Here is a 21,235-nt window from a genome sequence, read left to right as displayed (position 1 = left end):
GTCCCAAAACGAACCGAAGTTGTCTGAGATTCTCCAAATGACTTTCACGTTCGTGTCCAGACGAGTACTGCTAGCCATACTTCACAGTCGCCTGCCAAGTGTCAAAGCTGCCTGGGAAAAACTACTATTTGGCGCTGGAGCTAGGGTAAATGAAGAGGCCTTCACAGTCTTGATAAGTGTTGGGATGGACAACGACTGGCTTGACGAAAATCACAGAGGACACGACTACCTGTTCTCTGCAGCAAAAATGAACCTTTCACATATCCTCCGTGCCCTAATAGCCAGGGGTTGTCGCCCAAATTCGTACCCCAGCTGGTGCTACAGAGAGTCAATCGTTGTGGAAGCACTTGAGAATGGCAACCTCGATTGTGCAAAGCTTTTAATCCAGCACTGCGATGTCAATCGTGAGTTCCGGACTAAATTCAACAGTCATATATCAACCGATTTCGTCAAGTTCATTATGGGTTTCGATGACACTAAAACGGATCATCTTTGTTGCCTGAAGATCTTTCTAGAACAAGGTGCGGATGTCGACTACGAAATTGACCCAAACCATCCAATGCAACTTGGTGGAGGCTACTGGTACGACGCAGCAAATGAATGGCCGCTTTCGATACTCGACTACGTTTATTATTTTCGTCGCCCGTCGTTCCTGACGCTGGCTCCGTTCAGCAAGGTACCATTACGATTCAGCAGAGCAAGGGCGCTTTGGCATTTAGAACAAGGCATAGATTTGCTACGACATCATTTGACAATGGATCTGCATTTCGCCAGACCATGGGGTGAAACGCATGGAAACGAGACGAACACAGAGAATGTCTCCGAGAGGAAGAGTCGTTGCCTCGAAGTACTCTTGGCCGAGCAGTTCCTGTTGAGTTCAAATAGTCCTCATCGAAAGCTCTGCTGGAGGACAGTGCGAGGCTTATTGGAATTGGAAATTGACGTCAAGTGGCTGTCAGAAACGGGATCTATTGCAGCGAAGATGCTTCATGCCACCGCGTGCCTCATCACATCAGGAGAACGGCCAGATCAAGAATACGGATTACAGATTCTGCAATGGCTTTTGGATCGCGGCTTTCAAGTCAAAGCAGATGCTTTGCTGGCTGCTGTTCACGACCACGACGTTCCCACCCTGGAATGTCTAGCATCCGTGTGCCACGATTTTGAGAAAGAGGGCGGAGAAGCCCTGGCTCAAGTGGCTCTCAGAAGCGACTTCGACGCAATCAAGCTAGTTCTGGACATAGCCGTGGACTACAATCCTACCACTGTCCAAGAGAACAATAACATGCTCGCGGCGGCCACCGGTGCATCAAAGTTTTCTGTGATGAAGTATTTGGCCCAGCGCGGTGCCAAAACCCGAATTCGAGGGAAGGAAGGTCTTTCTTTTCTTTTACTGTCTTGGTGGACTTAATTGGGGTTCACACGAACATGCATGTGGTGTTCCTCACAGTGCAGGACATCTTCGAGAAGCATATCACAATCAGCGAGCCATCATTTCCATCGGCAAACCTTTTGGAAGCATGCCTCATGCAATGCGGTCGCGGAATAGAAGAGAGAAGGAGGATATTTGAGTGCCTATGGAAGAAAGGGGCAAAATTACGCCCCGGCTCTCCTCTCGCGCAGTGGATAGCTACTGGTGGCGGACACCGACTCGTTCAAGAGATGCTGGACGCAGATGCCGATCCAAATGGCCGCTCGTTTGACACTGATCCATTTTACACCTTTCACCATCGTCAAGGTCAAACCCCACTACAAGCTGCAGCCGGAAATGGCGACTATACCGTGGTCTGCATGTTGATGGAACGCGGCGCGGATGTGAACGAGCCAGCACTTGGCGGATATGACACGACAGCCCTGCAAGCGATTTGCGTCTGGGACCCGGTGCGACGAGAGGAAAGACTGCGAAAAGACAAGATAATAAAGCTGTTTCTCGACAAAGGGGGAGATGTTAACGCCACAAACTCCACCGGGCACACTGCTTTAATTTATGCAGCTCAACTCGGAGATTTGTCGACAACTTTTACTCTCCTGAAGCATGGAGCCAAGCTTGATGCAATATCGACGTCTTACTATCATAGCATTGACGAGCATCGGCAGACCGCTTTGGACGTCGCCGCTTGTTATGGCCGGCTGGATATGGTTGAGTTCCTCCTCAATGCGAATGCATTGAGTTGGAGCGCGTACTCTGATGGCAAAGGTTATGATGGGGCAATAGAATGGGCTAGGAAGAGAGGCCACTTTGTAGTTTCTGAACTGATCCGCAAGCACTCGGCGGACCGTAAGAGATGGGATGTACGACATGGACAGGCGATTGATGAAAGAATCTCCCCAGAGCACATACCACAAACGCTGTCGCTCCCAGCCAGATCGGAAACAGCCTCCTGGCCCCAGAATGAGAGACGACTCACGCCCAGCGAGAATCTTCAAGGTGTCGCGGTCCTAGACCGAACCAATAGTGTAAGCTATGCGCATGACGAAGACATGATTGCGAGCAGTACTGCTGCTTCAAAAGTCAAGGGAGAAAGCAGGTCCGGGTCAGATGCGACAGGCGTGAGCTGGACTCGAGTGATCGAAGAGATCGAGGACGAAGAACTACCAGCAGTCACTGGACGCGAGAAGCCTCGTGTAGAAGAAAGTGATGGGACTGCAAACCAAGCTTTCAGCACCGGGAATGCCTCATCAAGGCCAGGAGAGTGGTTGCATCAACAGAGAGACCAGAACTGGGTTGAGGACGAGCAGCAGAGTGTTGACCCGCTTGTTCCAAGCAGCTCATCTACGGATGTCTTCATGGGGTTCTCAGAGTTCCCAAGTCCGTAATTGCATTATCATTAATGCGCATATATATATTGAATAATTTACTCCAGATACTAGAATACGGCTTTGTAGTCTTCAAAAAGTTGTGATCTCGAATGCTGCGGTGATTCAGTAGAAGCCTCCCTAGTTATTCCCATACGACTTGTCAATTATACGCTTGACCAAATGATTTTCTATTGCTGATGAATGTCCCGACTCTTTGATTTGATTTCATTTGAAAGCAAACTCCCTATGTCTCGAGCTCGAGAAATTCGAATGATCGGGAGTAGTACTTAGGTAGGTCCATGTGGACAGAGAAGCATAAATAGGCTGAATGAATCATCTTGACATCCAGATACGGCGAGGACAGAACCAGGTGATATATTACAATCTCAATGACCAAGGTGCGGTATTGTGTATTGTTGAACATAGACTGCGTTCAACAGAGCTGCTGTAGGATGCAAGCGGATCAGTCTGCAGTCTTTGAGAGAGATTCGTACTATTAAAAAGGCAGAGTTATCCTGTAAGTGCTAAAAGTTTGTCCACTAAAAATTTGTCCACTCTCTGTATGATTGGTTCCTAAGCTGTTTAACATGATAACGATCCCTACAGAGTGGAGCCGGCTACTGCGCAGTACGCCCGACCTCCGCTCGTCATCTCGTGGGTGGCGGAGCTGAGGCTAGTGCCAGGGTATGTGATCCTTCGCAAAAGAGGCTGAAGAGCATGAGTAGATTTGAATCCTTCTATCAAGGTGCGTCTTGAATAACTCTTAGGCCAACCGAACGCAAGAGACTTTAAGCAGTCAACGTCTTCCTGCTCAAAGTTAGCATTGAGCCGGCCTTGACCGCTGATCTTGACTGCAGGTGGCCTTGAACATGTCCCTTCTCCAATATTCCGAATTCAAATACGATCCTCTACCAACACGGAGCTCAATCCGCCTCCTCCGTGTCCACAACACCCGCAATGGCGTCCTGCCCTCCCTATGCGGTTATCCCATACTCCACTGCTCACTTCATGTCGTAGACCTCTCCAGTGACTCAGCACCCGTCTACGAGGCCCTATCGTACACCTGGGACAGCCCCGAGACCGAGTACCAGAAACGGAAGACCGACAACTGGAAAGACCCGTACGGACCCCTGTGCAAGTGGCCCGTTGCCGTCAGGAATGGCAACTCCGGCGAGCATGCCGTCCTGCACGTGCGCAAGAACCTGTTCGATGCCCTGCTGCACTTGCAGGGCATGAACAATGTCGACCAGCGGGATGGCGAGTACGACAAGACACGACTACATGTTGCTGCCGAAGACGGTGACATGGACACCGTGAGGACCTTGCTTGAGGAGGGCGCGAGCTGTGGTGCAAGGGACTGTTTTGGCGAGACGCCACTTCATTGTATGAACATGTCCGCGTTTTCCCTTCTCACTCTCTTAATGCTATGATGAGATCTACTTGATTCACAAATTATAACAAAATAGACGCCTCCGAAAACGGTTACTTCGAGATCGTCAAGGTCTTAGTGGCTTCAGGAGCAGACATGAACGTCTACGACAACACCGGCCGCCTGCCCGTCCAGTGCTGCATCCAGCGGAAGCGCAGAGACTGGGAGCAGGTCACGAGATTCCTGCGCGACGTGAGCTACCGCACCCAGGAGCTCCGCGACTTCAACGGCGGCGACCTCGAGATCGAGAGGAGGCACCCGCCTTTCAACAAGACGGCCCTGATCGAGGCGTCCGAGGAGGGCAGACTGGCGCGCGTGAAGAGGCTCGTTCGTCGCGGGGCGAACCTCTCGGCCACGGACGACTTTGGCGAGACGGGGCTGCACTATGCGGCTGAAAATGGACATTATGATGTCGTCAAGGAACTCGTGCGGGCGGGGTCTGGCATTGAGATCGTGGATGAGCACGGGAGGACGCCGATAGATTGTTGTACGCAACAAAAGAGAGGACAGTGGGAACAGGTTGCCAAGTTCCTGCGCGACCGTTCGTTTCGTCAAGAGGAGCTGAGCCTGACAGTTGCTGCTGCTGCTGAGGAGGTCGACTCGGACTCGGACTCGGATCAAGACTCAGTCGAGGATTTGAAGAACGAGGGTAAAGGTGCCGCAGGTGGGTTTTTCTGGGTTGACGCGATATGCATCAACCAGGAAGACCTAGAAGAGCGGAGCGCACAGGTGCAGATCATGCCCCAGATTTACAGCAAGGCCAGCTGTGTTATTGTGTGGCTTGGGGATGATAGCCAGATGATTTTCCGGCTGCTGAGAAATGTGTGGCAAGGGCCGGATCTGAAAGACGTGATTCGGCGGGTGAATAAGAAAGCCAAGAGGCTCAAGGAGCTGAAGGAGCAGTGTGAGTTATGACCACCGCCCCGGCCGTGAACAGGGTCTGCGAGTGCTCGGGGTGTCATCTCAAGTTGTTATGTCTAACCATCCGAGCGTGCCAGGGTCGGTCTCACTCCTCGAATTCCTGGAAGACCGCGCTCTTGACTGGGTCATGCCCGATGATGGGATTTTCACCATCAACGACATCCGTCTTATCCTCAGCACGTTCCTGAGGTCATGGTTTACGAGAGTTTGGTGCATCCAAGAACTCAGCCTGGCCGCCAAGATCAGGATGTTCATGGGCAAGACGGAACTAGAGTGGCACGAGGTCCTGAAATTCCTGTGCCTCCTTGCCCATCTGGGCTTCTTCCGTCCATCGAGCGTGTGGAAGATGGATAAGGGCTGGACAACGCAGGATGGAAAGGGCGGTGATGGCAGCGAGGCTTGGAGACTCGCTGAGATTCGATTACGAACGGCGAGGAACAAGGAAGAATGGGATATCGTCGATCCTATTCTGCACCGCAAGGACTGTGAGGCACCTTGTGTTCGAAAAGCAGACCGCTGTGAGTACAGTCAAACCTTTGCTGGCACATTCATTGGAGTCTTGCAGGAACTCGATCAACTTATGGCTGACATTGAAAAGTGAGTCTCCCTCTGCTCATGGCAGCCACATGGTCCTTCGAGAGCAAGGACCCACGAGACAAAATCTACGCCATCATGAGCCTTGCTGCACCTCTCCCTCCAGAAGACAAGATTACGATCGACTATGCCTCCCCCGTGGAGGACCTTTACACCCAAGTTGCCCATATTTTCATCCGCGGTTCAGGGCGTGACTCTATGTACAACCGAGGGGATGGTCTCGCGGGTATTCTGGAGCCTCTAGAAGGTCTTTCATATGTCCAGGACCCGTATTACAGCGGCCAACAGGCCAAGATGCCCGAGCTGCCCTCTTGGGTTCCGGACTTTAGCAATCCGCTCACGACAAGCCGCATCTGGCGGAGGTCCTTCAGGGCCGCGAAGACGCTGGAGCCCGTGTTTGGACCTGGTGAGGGAAAGGGTAACCTCCATGTCCTTGGAGCTGAGATTGACGTTGTCGAGGCTGTGGAGCCCGGGTGGGCTGATATTGATCCCGACGATATGCCAGCAGACCTGGATGTTGACGTGGAGTCGTGGTTTAAGCTTCTGGAGACCGTTAAGCCCAGAGATGGCGAGAGCCCTATCCACATGCTTTTCAGGACGCTTACGGTGGACAGGCTCTGGACGGGCCGTGACAAGGATACCAGGCAGCAGAGCGCTGTTTCCTTTCGTGAATTCATCGCCTGGGAGCTGGCTTGCAACATCAGAAAGACGCGGGAAGAGGAAGAGGAAGCAGCTCGTGAGTCGGAGCAAGATTCCGATTCCGCTGTCGAGATCAAGATCAGCCCATTGGCTGAAGAAGAAGCGTCCGAAACGGCTTCGGACGCTGGCTCTAGCTCTGGGGAAGAGTCTGTGGATTCCGGGGGTGGCTGGGCCTGTGATGGTTGTGACCGGGAACTCGAGGCCGGAGATTGGCATTGCGAAGGTTGCGAAGACTTCGACTTGTGCTGGGAGTGTTTCCGGGATGGCAAACTTGAGCACGACCCCAAGCACGACTTCACTCTCTACCAAATCTCTCCAAATGACGAGCACAGTTCAGAGGCTCGGGAACAGGTCGAGGCCCCAAGCCGCCTGACCAAGGTATTGCGAACCCAGAGTGCCTTTGGTTCGACAGAGTCATTGTCACTGAAACAGAAAGCTGTTATGAAGCGCATCAGCCAACTCCGAATTGGAAGATGGTTTGGGGACCACGGGGAGTTATCAGACAGCGACTTAAAGGACAGTGCATCCGGCCATGAGGAGAACGATGGCGCAAGTGTCATAACCTCAACGAGCAACAGAGGCAACGGAGACCCCACAGGCACCACGTCAGGCCTCAAGCAGTCATTGTTGTACATGCTCGGCCACCAGAGATCCCTCGAAAATGCCGCCAAGAACCAAGGAGACTTGAAATACCTCCCCACGCTCGACGAGATTCCAGCCCAAGACAAACTGACAGGGGCCATGTGGCAATGGTGCAAGTACCACGGCGACCCGTCAGCCTGCAAGACACTCGATGACGAGTCCAGTGTCCGCCTCCACATAGTTAGGGTCTATCGAAAGCGGTGCCTCTTCCGGACCAGAGCTGGACGACTGGGTCTTGGGCCCCAGTCTGTGAGGCCTGGAGATGGGGTGTGGCTAGTGGCTGGGAGCAGGACACCGTACCTGCTACGGAAAAAGGAGCAAGATAGTGAGGAAGAGAGGGAGAGGCTTGGATTCTTAGGGGAGACATATGTGCATGGTGTGATGTATGGGGAGGCAGCGGCGGGGCTAACGAAGGATAGCATGGTGAGGGTGTGTCTAGAATGAGGAAGCAAGGGCTCGGCTTAGTACTTGTAAACATTTGATGTTCAAGAGGGCTCGTGTAATTCATAGCCAAAATATACCAAGCAAGTTTAGAGGCAAGGACGTTGTGTGGATAACTCCAAACACTGACATCTCTTGCAATGTCCCAGTTGTTGCTTCAAAATCCACTGATGAGAATAGCACTTCCTGTTCTATCACAGGGCCAAGAATTTCTGGAGGTAGTATTCCCAGGTCATCTAGCAACTTACGTCAATCATGGAAATTGCAGTGCACGCCATGCAACCGACTATGAGGCATCAGAAGCAAATGGTGACGTTGTCAATGCACAATGGAGAGAAGCCCGCAAGGTAGAATGTTAGCCAAATCTCGAAATACAGTCCGTCCGCGCCAAGGTCTTCCTTCCGTCCCGCGCCTCCTGACAATTAACCATTGGCTAGCGTCTTTGCCCCAAGTCTTCGCCATTTAGCCTAAACACAATCCAGCGCTAAGTTTCCGGGGACCCGACCCCTTTCCACCTAACTGGGCCCTTTGCAGCCGAGGTCGACTACAGAAGTGGTAACTAACGGAAGAAGAGCTCTGAGGGGCGGGACTACTGGGCACTCTAGCTGCTACGCGTCCCCAGGGTCGCATTCATGGCAATCTCGGTTGAGCCTAATTACCAACATCTTGGTTCTTAAGGCTGAAGTAGTAGTTCGAGGAAAGGGGACGCGCGTGGCGATGGCACGGTGGTACGGAAGTTGAGCGTCGTAGCGATCGAACATAAATAACAACCACTCTTCTCACAGCATTGTTATTGCCAGTCACACACAACCAGAGTGGAATTCGCGTGTGCCCCAAAGTGCAATCTATCCCCAAGATGCATTCCAAGATCCTTCTCTCGGCCCTGGCGCTCGGCGCCTCCACATCTGCCGTCACGGTCCCGTAAGTTCACACCTCTCCAGCCAATGCAACGCCACGCTCCTCACACCCACTCGACAGGACACGAAAGCACGCCCGCCAGGCCCCAACAACCCTTGATGCCGCCTTCAAGGCCGCAGGTAAGGAGTATGTCGGCACCGCCCTCACGATCCGGGACGACCCGCAGGAGGAGGAAATTATCAAGACCGAGTTCGGGTCTATCACGCCCGAGAACGCCATGAAGTGGGAGTCTACGGAGCCGACCCAGGGCAACTTCACCTTCGACGACGCCGACGCCGTGGTGGCTTTTGCCACCGAGAACGGCCAGAAGATCCGCTGCCACACTCTGGTCTGGTACAGCCAGCTGCCGACGTGGGTGTCCGGGGGCGGGTTCGACAACGCTACGCTGCTTGAGGTGGTGAAGACTCACATCGATACCGTTGTGGGGAGGTACAAGGGTGTCTGTGACCAGTGGGATGTTGTCAATGAGGGTGAGCTGCCACCGATATTCATCTACCTACCAGTAACATGAGACTAACTCACACTCCACAGCCCTCAACGAAGACGGCACCTACCGCGACAACGTCTTCCTCGAGACCATCGGCGAGGCCTACATCCCCATCGCCTTCCAGTACGCCCAGGCCGCCGACCCGGACGCCCGCCTCTTCTACAACGACTACAACCTCGAGTACGGCTCCGACAAGGCCCAGGGCGCCGCCCGCATCGTCCAGCTGGTCCAGTCCTACGGCGCCCGCATCGACGGCGTCGGGCTGCAGGGCCATCTCACCTCGGAGCCGACGACCTCTTCCGGGGGCGGCGTGGCGCCGGGGCTGTCCACCCTCGAGACCACGCTCGCGCTGTACACGGACCTTGGCGTGGATGTTGCTTACACCGAGCTTGACGTGCGGTTCAACACCACATCTGGAGATCTGGCTACGAAGGAGGCCGCACAAGCAGATGTTTATGTCAATGTTTTCCAGTCGTGTCTCAACAACGAGCGCTGCATTGGCATCACTATCTGGGGTGCTACAGACAAGTACTCCTGGATTCCGGGAGTCTTCTCTGGAGAGGGCGACGCGCTGCTATGGGATGACAACTACCAGAAGAAGCCAGCTTACGACGCTGTCTTGAATGCGATCAATGCGGCAAGTAACTCGACAACATCGGGGACTTCAGCGGCGAAGTATCGGTTCAGGAACGTGTCGTAGATAGTATAGTACCGGGCGGGAATTGTGGCATACAAATTAGACTAACAGGCCAGATGGTGTTGCCTTCCTATCCCATAAATTCTAAATTTCATCACCATTCTGGCTATGTCGTGAGATGAAGCCCTGTGAGATGTACCTAGACAATTTGCTTTGATTTTATTACCTCTCAAGGCGTTGTAACAACCTACGTAGATACCTCAGTAAATCGATATACGGATGACCGTATGACTACAACGGCACAAGTGAAGCTGCAATGCCTTGCTCCCTGCAAGTTGCTCCTGCCAGCTCGCTGGCGTTTATATTTTATTCTCTTCAAGTTTGTTTTGAGCCGACACCGAGTCCTGGAATTGTTACATCTAACATCTGAGCACAGGGACATTTTCGGAGCCCTTGGGCCTCCCAGTAAAGACCAAGTAGTCATCCGCCTTCAACTGCTTCTCAACCTTCTCATCCGTGACCCGATTGCTTTGTTCCAGAATCAGTCTTGTCTCCTCTGACATAATCTGTGAAACGGCATGCCACACGTTTCCCTGGCGAGAATATCTCGTGTGAACAACATACAACACCGTGATTGCCCATACGCAGATCAGATTCAAAATGACCATAACCAGAGCCGAGATCAGTCCTCCCCAGTGCCTCGGGATCCTGAGCTGAGTGGAAAAGGTGACATCGATGTCGGCAGAGACATCGAACTGAGGCAGGATCTGCGCGTACCAGCTTTCCGTGTACGTTGTCAGGAAACTTTGGATTGCCCAGGCTGCCCGGCCGGTGGTATGTATGGTCCTTGTGAACAATGCTGCAATATCTGGAGGGACCGGCCACCCCGAGAAATCACAAAAGTTGCTTGTTATGTAGCTCCCGCCTAGGGAGTCTGAGAACATGCCCGTAAACCCGGATGGGCCCATCCAGAGAGCATGCGAGCTATCCCATTCACATCTTCGGCCTTCAGGCCATCCGTGTGCCTGAAGTCCGAAATGGACAGGATCCCTCTTTCCGCAGCACTCAGATGAGAGCCAGTCGTGCCCATGAAGACTTGTCCTGGCTCAGCCCCATCCTGGCTGTATAATGGGTCCCATCGAACTTCGGGCTCTTTCGGGTCAGTCGTAGTAGACATCGTCACATTGTATAGGTCTGTTGCCAGCCCGGCGAAGCACAAGCTGACATTCAAAGCCATTGTGGGAAGAATCTGGTACATTTGCCATTCGCCAGCATTTGTTATCGGAGAAACCAGCGGGATTGAAGAATTCTCGTTATTTGCAGATTCTTTGTCCACGGTATCTGTTGTTAAGTTGGTCGAAAGTGTCAGGTAAACCCAAGGATTTGCAGCCGCTGACCAAAGTGGGTTTGAATCGTTCCACATTTTGTACGCGCTGCGCCTCGCTAGCTTGTTTGGTGTTCCAAACGACATCTGTAGGTAGGTGGCATGATGCTGTCGCTGTAAGAGGGCCTGCCATCAACGAGGGTCTCGATGGGAGGGTGCAAGTGAAATTCTGTGGTAGGCAGACAGTTTGACTGCCTTCGTCAAAGCGCCGAAAAGATGAACATAGTGCCCAATCTTTCAAAGCCTCTGTCGGCGCGAAGTTTCAAACGCTGTTGCTCCTGGAAAGGTACAAATGAGCGAAGCTTTACACCTGTATCTGAAACGCCGCCTGGACCAGGATCGGGTGTTTCGAATGATTCCAATTCACCAAATGAGGCATAGGAAGATGGGAATTGAGAGAATGATCCGATTTCGATCGCGTTCAGGGCCGCTTCAGAGGAGAACATGACTCTGTGATGCAGTTGTTGGGGAAATTGTACGAGTGTCGTTGTATTGAACCCGGACAAGAGTGGTGGAGGTGAACTGGATGCCAAAGGTCACCATTGTGGAAAACAGGACCAGGACCATCTCCACAGATAAGACTGGCTGCAGATATCTCCTCGAGAAGACTTCGCGGACCAGGCTGAACGGGCCGTCGTTGACACCTCTCTTGATAGAGACCGGAACGACCTTGGACAACGGCAGTCGACGTCGTTCGAGTAGCAGAGCAGCGACCAGAGACGTGCACACCGCAGCCTGTGCTGCCGCGACAGTTCGCAATACCAGGGAACAAATCGTGACCGTTTGCGCAGGCCACGACTCGCTGAGCATGATCTTCCTCCAGATATAAGTGGCACCCTCTCCACCGGCCAGCCCTTCTCCCGACCATAGGAAGATCAAGAAGCCAAGGACTGCTAGAGTGATGGCAGTTCCACCTGCGATAATTGTACAGGTCCAGAGACCAAGCGATTCGGAGATGGGTGGCCTTGGTATAAGCTTTTCTTCGTCTTGATCCTGCGCAAGGCACACTGAACCAGAAACGGTCGAGTTCGCTCCCGACGGACCGGATGGAGATGGTTGTTCGATAGGTTGAGCCCCTTCGGCGAGTGCTGTGTGGCTTGAGTTCGGCGATGACTGACTGGCTGTTTCGAGAGCTGGAGAACCGGGACCCAACATTTGTTGCGGCCCGTCAGCCTGATTCTCACTATCCTGTGAGACATTTTCTGAGATTCGGTCACCGTGCTCGCACACACCCTGCCGATTTTTGTCGGTAGAAGAGACTGCCTGGGGTGCAAGACTCGACGGCTCAGCATCGCCGCTCGTTTTCGATGGTCCCTGGGTCTGGAGGGTAGAGCTCTGATCTAGATCAAGAGTTTGACTATCGTGTTGGAAGCCACCAGGAGACCTCCAGACTGCCGCCGCGGGACCTTCTGACAGTACAGGCTGCTGTAAAGAAGCCATGATTACGTCACGTCTGGTGTGAGAATTTGTGGGCCAGAAGATGATGTACTGGAGGATCAGTTTCGTAAACGTAGAGAGGATTCTAGTCAGAAAGCGAAACGAGGAGACAGAAAACAATGTAGAGTTTTGGCCAGAAGATACAGTCTTTTAGTATCCCACAGCATAGCCCCCAGAGCAGCCCCAGGAATAGCCCCCAGAAGAGCTTTTCGCAATATGTGAGATGGAACATGTCTTTTCATCTGATTGGCAGGTCTTTTCAGGTCAGCCTGACCACGAGGAACAAACCTCAGATTTCGACCCCAGATGTCTGAATGCTGTGAGGCGTGAGGAGCGTTGTAGCCGATCATTGGGTGACGCAATTCCTGTTCTAATTTGTGAAGGTATTTTCATACGAAACTGGGAATGTACTCTGGTAGCACAGCGTCAAGCTGAAAATAACGCCATCAGCTGGTGACAGACAAGGCGGTAAGGCTAACAGGAATAAAAAGTTCACCAACCATCACCCAGAGGACGTCGAACGAAGCACCTTTTAATTACCTCACACCCTATCTCCCCTGCGTTTCACTGTCTCTGTGTCACATCTTGGCGATACCCCCAGCCAACCCGAGCGACTTAAGTACTACAAACTAGTTATCCGGATTCGGTCCTCAGAGCCCCCAAACATGCCTGTAGAACCGGAGGGACCTTTCCAGAGAGACCGCGAGTCACCGTTGATGCCTTCGCCTCAAGATTATCGGGGTCACCGTCCACCCGCTTCTCAAGAGTTCCATGAGCTGCGTGGAATTCGGCTGGTTGTTGCGATGGTTCTGAGAAGATGATGTAAATTTGCTTCATCCGATCATTCTGGGTTATGGAGTGATCGCGAATCCTTCTCAAGTGTAGAGCAATTTGCTAGTATCTCGCTATGAGTTCTTAATTTTGATTCAATGCCGGAGATTGGCCCCATTGCGTAACACAAACAATCCCCCCCTCCCCCCCCCCAAACCGGGGCATCCAGTTGATAGGCTCTTAATGGTACATACTACCGCCCAGCTTACATTAGTCCCAAACACGAACCTTCGACGCTGCTCTCACCGACCTGCAAGATCTCCTGTCAGAGAAAATCAACGATAGGCTGGCCGCCGTCGTTGCATACCATAATAACCCTCATACCTCCGCATCCTCTCGATCCTGTCCTGCCTAGCGACTACATACCACGCGTGCAGCAGACCGGGCAGCCACGCGAGCAGGGTGAGAAGTATGTTGAGGCAGAAGTGCGCACCGCAACCCCTTGCGATCAAGACCGCGGCCGGCGGGAGGAAGACGGCGAGGACGAAGAGGATGATGCTTGACTGTTGTGTTTTTCTTAGCCTCGTCCAGGTTCGACCGACTGCTAGGTACGGCTGATGCCTCATCGCTAGGAGAAGAGATCTGGCGCCAGGAGCTTGAGAGGGGAACTCACGGCTGCGAGGCTCATGATTTCTGCGTCAACGGATAACGCAGTGCTATTTTACTGTGAAACCAGCGGGATGGGCTGCAGCCGCCCAAAACAACCTCTTTGTGCTTGTTCGTCGACTCTAGTTAAATAGCACTTTCATGGCTTGGAATTGGAACGGAGATGACTGAGTGAGAACGTGGGAGCAAATTGACAGAGTGATGTGGCTAGGTTAACTAGGGGCTGAGGAGGTGGATTGGCCAGCTGTATTGGAGATGAAAGCATCTTCCTTGAATGCAACGCCTTATTTTCCACACATCAATGCCGATCTCACTCGCATTACACGATACTCGATTGCATGACCAGTTGGAGCTTGCGTAAGCAGGAAGGCTTTCGGTGCCGAGTCCGTCCCGCTGATTTGATGCCTGGATATCCTAGTTCTGAGATTGTCTCGAAAAATGCTGTTTCTATGTCTTCTTCCCACTAGTGTAAGGAACTCTTCATGCGTATTCGCTTGGTGTTCTACCACGGCATCATGACATCATCCAAAAATATTCACACAGGTTGCTCACAGATTTGAACATTTTCGTCAATCTGTAGGATACTAGCATCCTAATATTGACTTCGTTGCAACTATGGGCCAATGAGACACGTCGAGATTTCTCAGTCCTTCATTCTCATCTCCTTCAGCAATTCATTGACGCTCTTTTTGGGAGAAGATGCATCAGCATTAGTCCTCACTTTAATGTTCGGCTGAGGCAAGCGTGCGTTGGCGTCTTGGTCTTTCTCCATCCTGATGACGGCCCATCTATGGCGCATACTGGCTTTCCAAGACGCGGCGCTCCGCTGCTATGAGCAGTTGGTTTGTCATCTGTATTGTGGGCATTACTTTCTCGCTCTTGATTTTCGTCCGAAAACCGAAATCTTGGCATTCTTGGTGCTATCTTCCCCGATAATATTCAGATTAAATGAACTTGAAGTTCCCTCCTAGGGCATTTCAATAGCCCCTGTAAGTCCACGTGCCCACTCAAGTACCACCCCCCTCAAGCACACTCACTCGCACCAGTGATCGAATCTCAATCCATTGCCGAAGGTCTAAAAACACTCTTTCCAACTCGCCAGGTCCAATGAAACAAAGAAGCTGAACAGACCATATAGACTGCCTGTAATACGTCGCCTTATGTACAAGAGGGGGGTGGTACTTGAGTGGGTATATGGACTTAGTAATATACATTATATTTATACGAAAGATCTGAGATTGCCCTTTATCTGAGTGCCAAGGATCATTGCAATTGTAAGGTGTCTTATGATTGTCATTAGTAGGTAGAGAGATACGCTGTAAATATTTCTTGTCGAAACTGTTTGATATTCCCCTATAAATGGCCAAGTCCCCTAGGTGGTCGGGTCATCGGACACGGACTTCGGCCACGGGCAAAACCACTCAAGTTCGGCGCTGGCAACCGGACTAGACCGATGTTACACCCGATTTTGACAAATACAACCTCACCCTTGACTGACACGAGAAGACAAACTGGACCAAGATCTAAGCAAATGTCACCGGCAGAGCTGCGCGATGCCCTTCCCCTATCCCACTCTGGTGTCGTTATTACCAATAGCCTTCTCCAGCGCAACTGACAAATTGACAACGTAATCGAGTCTACCAAACGCCTTGACTCTTTCCAAAATGACCGACTTGATCGACTCATCGTCTCGTACGTCCGCAGGGACTGTGATCGTCTCGAACCCCGGGTTCGTCGCAATCGCAACTTGGGTAAGGAAGGGCCTCTTTGATGACAATGGCCGCCGTCTCATCAACGGCCGCCAATTAGATGCAGGCGCTTTTTTACAGACTCAATAGCACGGCCAAAGATCTTGTCGTTAGCTTTCCTGCCCCAGCTTGGACAGATGTCGGACATAGCACTCCCAATGCTCTCGGAGCTTGTCCTGAGTTGCGGTGCCCAGCCCTGAGCTCTTGCTTGCGAAACACGTCCATTTTCAACATTTTGAATGAACTTCTGAACGAAGACAGGTATTTCCTGCTTCTGACCGATTGCTCGGTTGCACGTGTAACAATGGGTCCTCCGCCAGTCTCAAAATTCAAAATAGATCGAAGGTTTGTGTACTTGATAACCACCCGTGTGTACGCTTCATTCCCTGAGTTGAAATATAGAATATCAAATTTCAAAACAGTACCAAAGCAAGCAAGCGCCAAGAATTTGCCCATGGCAGTGCCTTCTATGTTGAGCTCCCACTCGTCCCGAAAAACACAACCAGCACAGCCGTATAAGCGGCGGTCGCGGCCAAAACGTCCTTACCAGTACCATCGGAAGCCCCAAATGCCAAAAGAAAGGCAAACAGAATCGTTGCGACCGACACAGTGACCAGATTGGTATTTCGAGATGGATAAAGAACCATGACCAGGACTGGGCATATCAGAGCAATCCCGCCGAATATACCCATGAGGATTCGTTGGGTAAGAGCTTGCTTTTCTGCCCTGCGTAACCTCCCTTGCTGGTCAAGCTCGCGGAAGCCTAGCTTTCCACATGACTCTTCCATCATGTCGACTGCTGACGATGGGCCGAGATTGACGGAGAGTCGTTGAGACACGATGCGAAAACTCTTCGTGAGAAGCTCCCACTCCAAGGGGTTCCTAGAGTCTCCGGGGAGCAGTCTTAACATAGCTCTGTGGCTTCCGAGAGAAAACATGAATGCTTCTAGCCCGGGAAACGTTTTCAAAGCAAGCTTGGCGACTCTGTCACCAAACGTCCTTGGGATTGTGATTTCACGCTCCTCACCCGCAGTTCCCATGCTGCCGACCAAGCGAGCGCCGATAGGGATTGTGGGCAGTGCATTCACTGAAAGTGTTTCGTAGTCTCTCAATGCCTGCGCTGGTAAAATTGAGCAAAAAGATCTGAAGATGGCCCAGGAGGTTCAGTGTATAGTTACCCACCGTAAGCCCTCAAAGTCTCATCCACCCGGTCAGCATGATCAGGAAGCAAAGGCTCCCTCGCCATGGAAAGTCCAATCAGCTTGTCTTGAAGTGCTCCAATCCGCTTCAATTGGAGATTTCGGAAGCTAAGGACAATGACTTTATCTGCAAGAATATCGGTCGCAGGCTCGGGAGGGTGAGACTGGCCATCTGCCCACGGCGGACGGGTTGCGTCGTCGCTCAACTGCGTGCCGGGAGCCTGCTCCACGTCGGCTTGAGCATGCTCCATGCCAACTTGAGGTTGGGGATCTGCCATAATCAGCTTGAAGATTTTCCTTGGTGAATATGTTTTCTACTGGAGAGAGACGTGTTTTATGACAAGACCCAGACTTTGCTGAGGTGCCGTCACGCGCCGCTGACACACTAGGGACCAAAAGGGATTTCGTCTGTAACCCAACCCCATGTACAGCGTCAGCAAATAGACTTACTCAGCCGCAATGACTGGGTAGATAAAAAGAGAAGGGATATTCGGACACTTGAAAACAGAGGTCGCACGGCTTTTCTGATTGTCCACTTGACTCAAATGTTTATTGCAGATCATTCGTTTCTCTCCCCTTGTTCCTCTTTCTGGTAGCTAGGGGACTTACCAGCTGCTCTAATTCCAACCTAACCACAATACACATCTCACCTTTTAGGTTTAAAAACTCCTTACAACATACATTCTCGCTCATCCAATAACTCTTCAAATTATACTTCCCAAAAGATCTTCAAGCAGGGCGATTATCTATTCAATGCAGACGTCGCATGTTTAGAAGCCAGTTCATGTCATCACAACGAAAGAAACTCGTCAATCTTTCCATTCAAGCCATATTTATTGTCTTCCTAATAATCTCAAGATCCCACCCCTGTTCGCACGATCGGAATTTTTGGCATCCTTAGCTGACGTGCCACTTGTCGCCGACCCTGAGCCCCTCTGGAAACGGATCCTCGGGGTGGAGCACAACTTGCTTAAAAGCCGTGATCCAGGCAGTGCCCCTGACGGCGGGGATGATGGCATCATATCCCCCAACCCTGGCCGCCGCGCAGACCGTCCCGACGAACTCGGCGCCGGTGATGCTCCTGTGCCGGAACGACCCGCCCACGGCAAGCTGGCCCCGCGCGTGCAGCACGGCGAGCCGGGCGCAGGTCCCCGTCCCGCAGGGGCTGCGGTCGAGGCGGCCCGGGGACACGACGACGGTGTTGGTGGCCACCAGCTTGCCGCCACCGTCGGCGCCGTCCTCCTCGTCAGCGGCCCTTAGCATGGGCGCCGTGAACTCGAGCACGCTGACGCCGCGGATCTCGGGGTTCTCCGGGTGCACGGGGTCGGTCTGGGCCTGGACGGCGCGCTTGATGCGCTCGCCCACGTCCACCAGCCGGGTGCCGTTGGCGCTCTCGATCTCCAGGCCGGCCGACGCGGCGTCCACCAGGACGTACCACATGCCTCCGTAGGCGATGTCGACCTTGACCTTGTGGTCGAAACCCGGCACGTCGATTTCTAGGTCTAGGGCCCACACAAAGGCCGGCACGTTACGAAACTCGACCGACCTGGCCTTTCCCCCGGCGCACTCCGCCGTTACCGTCACCAGGCCTGCCGGTGCATCCAGTTTCAGCGTGGTGGTCGGCTCCTTCATGGGCACCATGCCGGTCTCGAGAAGTACCGTGGACACGGCGATGGTGTTGGCGCCGGACATGGGTGGATACTCCTCATGCTCCATAATAATAAACCCGGCATCGGCCTCCGGATTGCAGCGGGGGAGGAGCAGGTTGGCGCACATTGCAGAGGAGCCCCGCGGCTCGTTCAGCAGTAGGTTGCGCAGACGGTCTTCGTTTTGCCAGAAGTACATCATCTTCTCGAACATGGTCTTGCCCGGGACGTCGAGGACCCCGCCTGTGACGACGTCGCAGACCTCGCCGCCGACGTGGGCGCCGACGACGTTAAAAGTCCGTCCAAAGGTCATAGTTTCAGGTAGGATCAAGGTAAATCTGTTCGGACGGAGAAGGATTCAATCAGGACAAAGACACCTTAGGATTGTACGTAGTAAGGACTATGGCTGTTGGGTGCTCTGCTCAAGTGGGTGCTTTCAGCAAGCCTGCGACAGCACGGCTATACAATGTCCGGACAGCCAATTGCAGGGTTGTTGTGGTCTTCCGGCCGGCATTCTTGAGTTGTAGTGATATTCAGTCCGTATCAAATTATATTCTTTTGTTAACACTTGAAGAGTATGTTTTAGCTTGTTGAATTAACAATGTTTTGAATTGTAGTACCTACCGAGTCCTGCCCGTGCCCCAGGTCCGGTTAGCATGCAGGTGTGCCGTAGCGCCTTGGCATGCGTCCCCGGGACACTGGCTGACAGGCAGTAGCACTCCTCCGTCTTTCGGGGCAAGTTCAATATCAGGACGACCAAATTATCGGGGCTCAGCGCCGTTGGCCATTGGGTCAAATGCAAACCCGATTATTATTAAACATTACCATTCCCAGTGAGTGCATCTCGGGAAGGATATGAGCACATTTTATGTTAGCCCAAGAGTTGAAAAGTCGAATCGCTCCTGGCCACGAGACGCCACTGCCGCGCAGTAAACAGTCTCATTCTACACCACACCCTCTTGCTGTCTCCGACTTGACCAGCGGTCCCGCACGGGAAAACAGACAAGAGACAATGGGCGGCTTCCGAGTCCTCAGCGACAGTGCAGTGCACGACATGCTGATCAACCTCCCGCGGGCGGACATCCTCGGCTTCCGCGACACGCTCGCGCAGTGCCTGGTCGACTTCTCCACGGCCCAGGAGCGCAAGTACCAGCCGCCCGCCGGGATCGTGAACCGGCCCGAGGGCCAGCGGTGCCTGTTCAGGCTCTTCACCTCGGCCAGCAACGTCGGCGCCAAGGTCATCGTCTCCCCTTCGCCCTCGTCCCCCGCCGCCGCCAGCGGCCTGCACGGCATGATCGCGCTCTGCGACCAGGACGGCCTGCCCGCGGGCGTGCTCAACGCCGGGGAGGTCACGGGCTACCGCACCTCCCTGGGCGCCCTCATCCCCTGGCTGTGGCGCCGCCGCACCGACAACGTCGTCGTCTTCGGCGCGGGGAAGCAGGCCCTCTGGCACCTGCGCCTCGCCCTCGCGCTCCGCGGCGACGAGATCCGCTCCGTGAGCGTGGTGAACCGCTCCGCCGACCGCGGCAGGCAGCTGGTCGAGACGCTCGGCCGGGAGAACAGCGAGCGCTGGAAGTCGGCGGCGACCCTGGAGTACGTGGACCCCTCGCGGCCGGACTACGACGCCTGGCTCGAGAGCAGCCTGGCTGTTGCCGACGCCGTCTTCTGCACGGTGGGCACGACGACGCCGCTGTTCCCGTCAAAGTATGTCACGGGCGAGAAAAGGGAGCGCCAAGCCTACGTCTCGGCCGTCGGCTCGTGGCAGCCGAACATGATAGAGCTGGACCCGTCCCTGCTGCAGCATGTCGTCGCCCGCCCCGACCTCGGCTTCCGGTGGGCCGAGAGCTCCGGCGGCGTGGTGCTCGTTGACGACCGCGAGGGGACGTCGGATCACGCCGGCGAGGTCGTCGCGAGCAAGCTGAAGGCTGAGAACCTTGTCGAGGTCGGTGAGGTCGAGGACCTCAAGAGGCGGGCCGACAATCCGGACCTCGTACGCTGGCTTGAGGATGGGCTGCTGGTCTACAAGAGCGTCGGGGTCAGCATGACGGATCTGGCTGCCGGGAATGCCATCCTGGCGTTGGCTGAGAAAAGAGGCGCCGGGACCACGATTCCCGAGTTTTAGATTATGCGGAACTGTTCAGCTAGAATGCAGTGATGACTGTGGCTCATCTTACCTCCGGAATGAGGGCTGAGTCTGGAAGCTCAAAACTTTTGCTGGCGATTGTGACCATGAAACCATGGATTCGAGGCTGATTGGAATAGCTGGAATCGCACCCTGTTCGCGTTCAGGGCGTCAACATGCGATGGATCATGTGGTCCAGGTATTCTGGTGTGTTCCAGCCTCCGGCCATGAAAATAGTAGGCCGTGCTCAATACTGGTACCAAGTCCGTCTATATTCACCTGGACTTAACGACCGGGAATACTCGGAGCCTGAACAACCCGGTGCACTAAAGCGTAACGAACGCTCTACCGTTATATGGTGCGCGACAGCGCCGACTTTCCAAAAACCCCCTGCACCCCTATAAACACACCTATTAGATTACACTCCTAGCTAGTTAATAATGCAATAATATATGTTTAATTAATTATTAGCCCTATAAATACATATAAATTAATTTAGGGGGGCTAGCTACTTAAAACATAGAAGCAATATAATAACTTACTTTTCTTAGCAAAAAAAGAATGCTTAACACCTTAATATTATTTTCATTCCTTTTAACCTATAATACCCTTAATAATATATTATATAACACTTATACGCACCTCTTTATAATACTTATAGCTTATTATAATTAATAATTTATATCTTAAAATAT

The 21,235-nt window shown here is 53.0% G+C and overlaps 7 protein-coding genes across 7 annotated transcripts; 3 read left to right on the top strand and 4 right to left on the bottom strand.

Moving 5' to 3' along the window:
• Positions 1–982: 982 nt before the first annotated feature.
• INS49_015659 (uncharacterized protein) lies at positions 983–2,817 on the top strand (the record flags this gene model as incomplete). The annotated part of the gene is made up of 2 exons (XM_043176338.1): positions 983–1,304; positions 1,661–2,817. 2 exons carry the CDS (start codon positions 983–985, stop codon positions 2,815–2,817), a joined length of 1,479 nt encoding a protein of 492 aa, XP_043019793.1.
• Positions 2,818–3,188: 371 nt separating this feature from the next.
• INS49_015658 (uncharacterized protein) lies at positions 3,189–9,630 on the top strand (the record flags this gene model as incomplete). The annotated part of the gene is made up of 10 exons (XM_043176337.1): positions 3,189–3,197; positions 3,406–3,483; positions 3,657–4,182; positions 4,266–5,132; positions 5,227–5,667; positions 5,748–7,453; positions 7,504–7,513; positions 8,365–8,446; positions 8,504–8,913; positions 8,975–9,630. 10 exons carry the CDS (start codon positions 3,189–3,191, stop codon positions 9,628–9,630), a joined length of 4,785 nt encoding a protein of 1,594 aa, XP_043019792.1.
• A 356-nt stretch (positions 9,631–9,986) lies between these two features.
• On the bottom strand, positions 9,987–10,804 carry INS49_015657 (uncharacterized protein; the record flags this gene model as incomplete). The annotated part of the gene is made up of 3 exons (XM_043176336.1): positions 9,987–10,095; positions 10,192–10,334; positions 10,565–10,804. 3 exons carry the CDS (start codon positions 10,802–10,804, stop codon positions 9,987–9,989), a joined length of 492 nt encoding a protein of 163 aa, XP_043019791.1.
• A 579-nt stretch (positions 10,805–11,383) lies between these two features.
• On the bottom strand, positions 11,384–12,391 carry INS49_015656 (uncharacterized protein; the record flags this gene model as incomplete). The annotated part of the gene is made up of 1 exon (XM_043176335.1): positions 11,384–12,391. One exon carries the CDS (start codon positions 12,389–12,391, stop codon positions 11,384–11,386), a length of 1,008 nt encoding a protein of 335 aa, XP_043019790.1.
• A 3,649-nt stretch (positions 12,392–16,040) lies between these two features.
• INS49_015655 (uncharacterized protein) lies at positions 16,041–17,050 on the bottom strand (the record flags this gene model as incomplete). The annotated part of the gene is made up of 2 exons (XM_043176334.1): positions 16,041–16,693; positions 16,756–17,050. 2 exons carry the CDS (start codon positions 17,048–17,050, stop codon positions 16,041–16,043), a joined length of 948 nt encoding a protein of 315 aa, XP_043019789.1.
• Positions 17,051–17,669: 619 nt separating this feature from the next.
• INS49_015654 (uncharacterized protein) lies at positions 17,670–18,731 on the bottom strand (the record flags this gene model as incomplete). The annotated part of the gene is made up of 1 exon (XM_043176333.1): positions 17,670–18,731. The coding sequence occupies one exon, from the start codon at positions 18,729–18,731 to the stop codon at positions 17,670–17,672; it is 1,062 nt and encodes a 353-aa protein (XP_043019788.1).
• Positions 18,732–19,430: 699 nt separating this feature from the next.
• Positions 19,431–20,540, top strand: INS49_015653 (uncharacterized protein; the record flags this gene model as incomplete). The annotated part of the gene is made up of 1 exon (XM_043176332.1): positions 19,431–20,540. One exon carries the CDS (start codon positions 19,431–19,433, stop codon positions 20,538–20,540), a length of 1,110 nt encoding a protein of 369 aa, XP_043019787.1.
• Positions 20,541–21,235: the final 695 nt, after the last annotated feature.

Source organism: Diaporthe citri (genome assembly GCF_014595645.1).
Source record: "Diaporthe citri strain NFHF-8-4 chromosome Unknown scaffold_9, whole genome shotgun sequence".
In the NCBI taxonomy this organism is placed as follows: domain Eukaryota; kingdom Fungi; phylum Ascomycota; class Sordariomycetes; order Diaporthales; family Diaporthaceae; genus Diaporthe; species Diaporthe citri.
The sequence above is the reverse complement of the archived record's forward strand: the minus strand, read 5'-3'. Positions and strand labels throughout refer to the sequence as shown.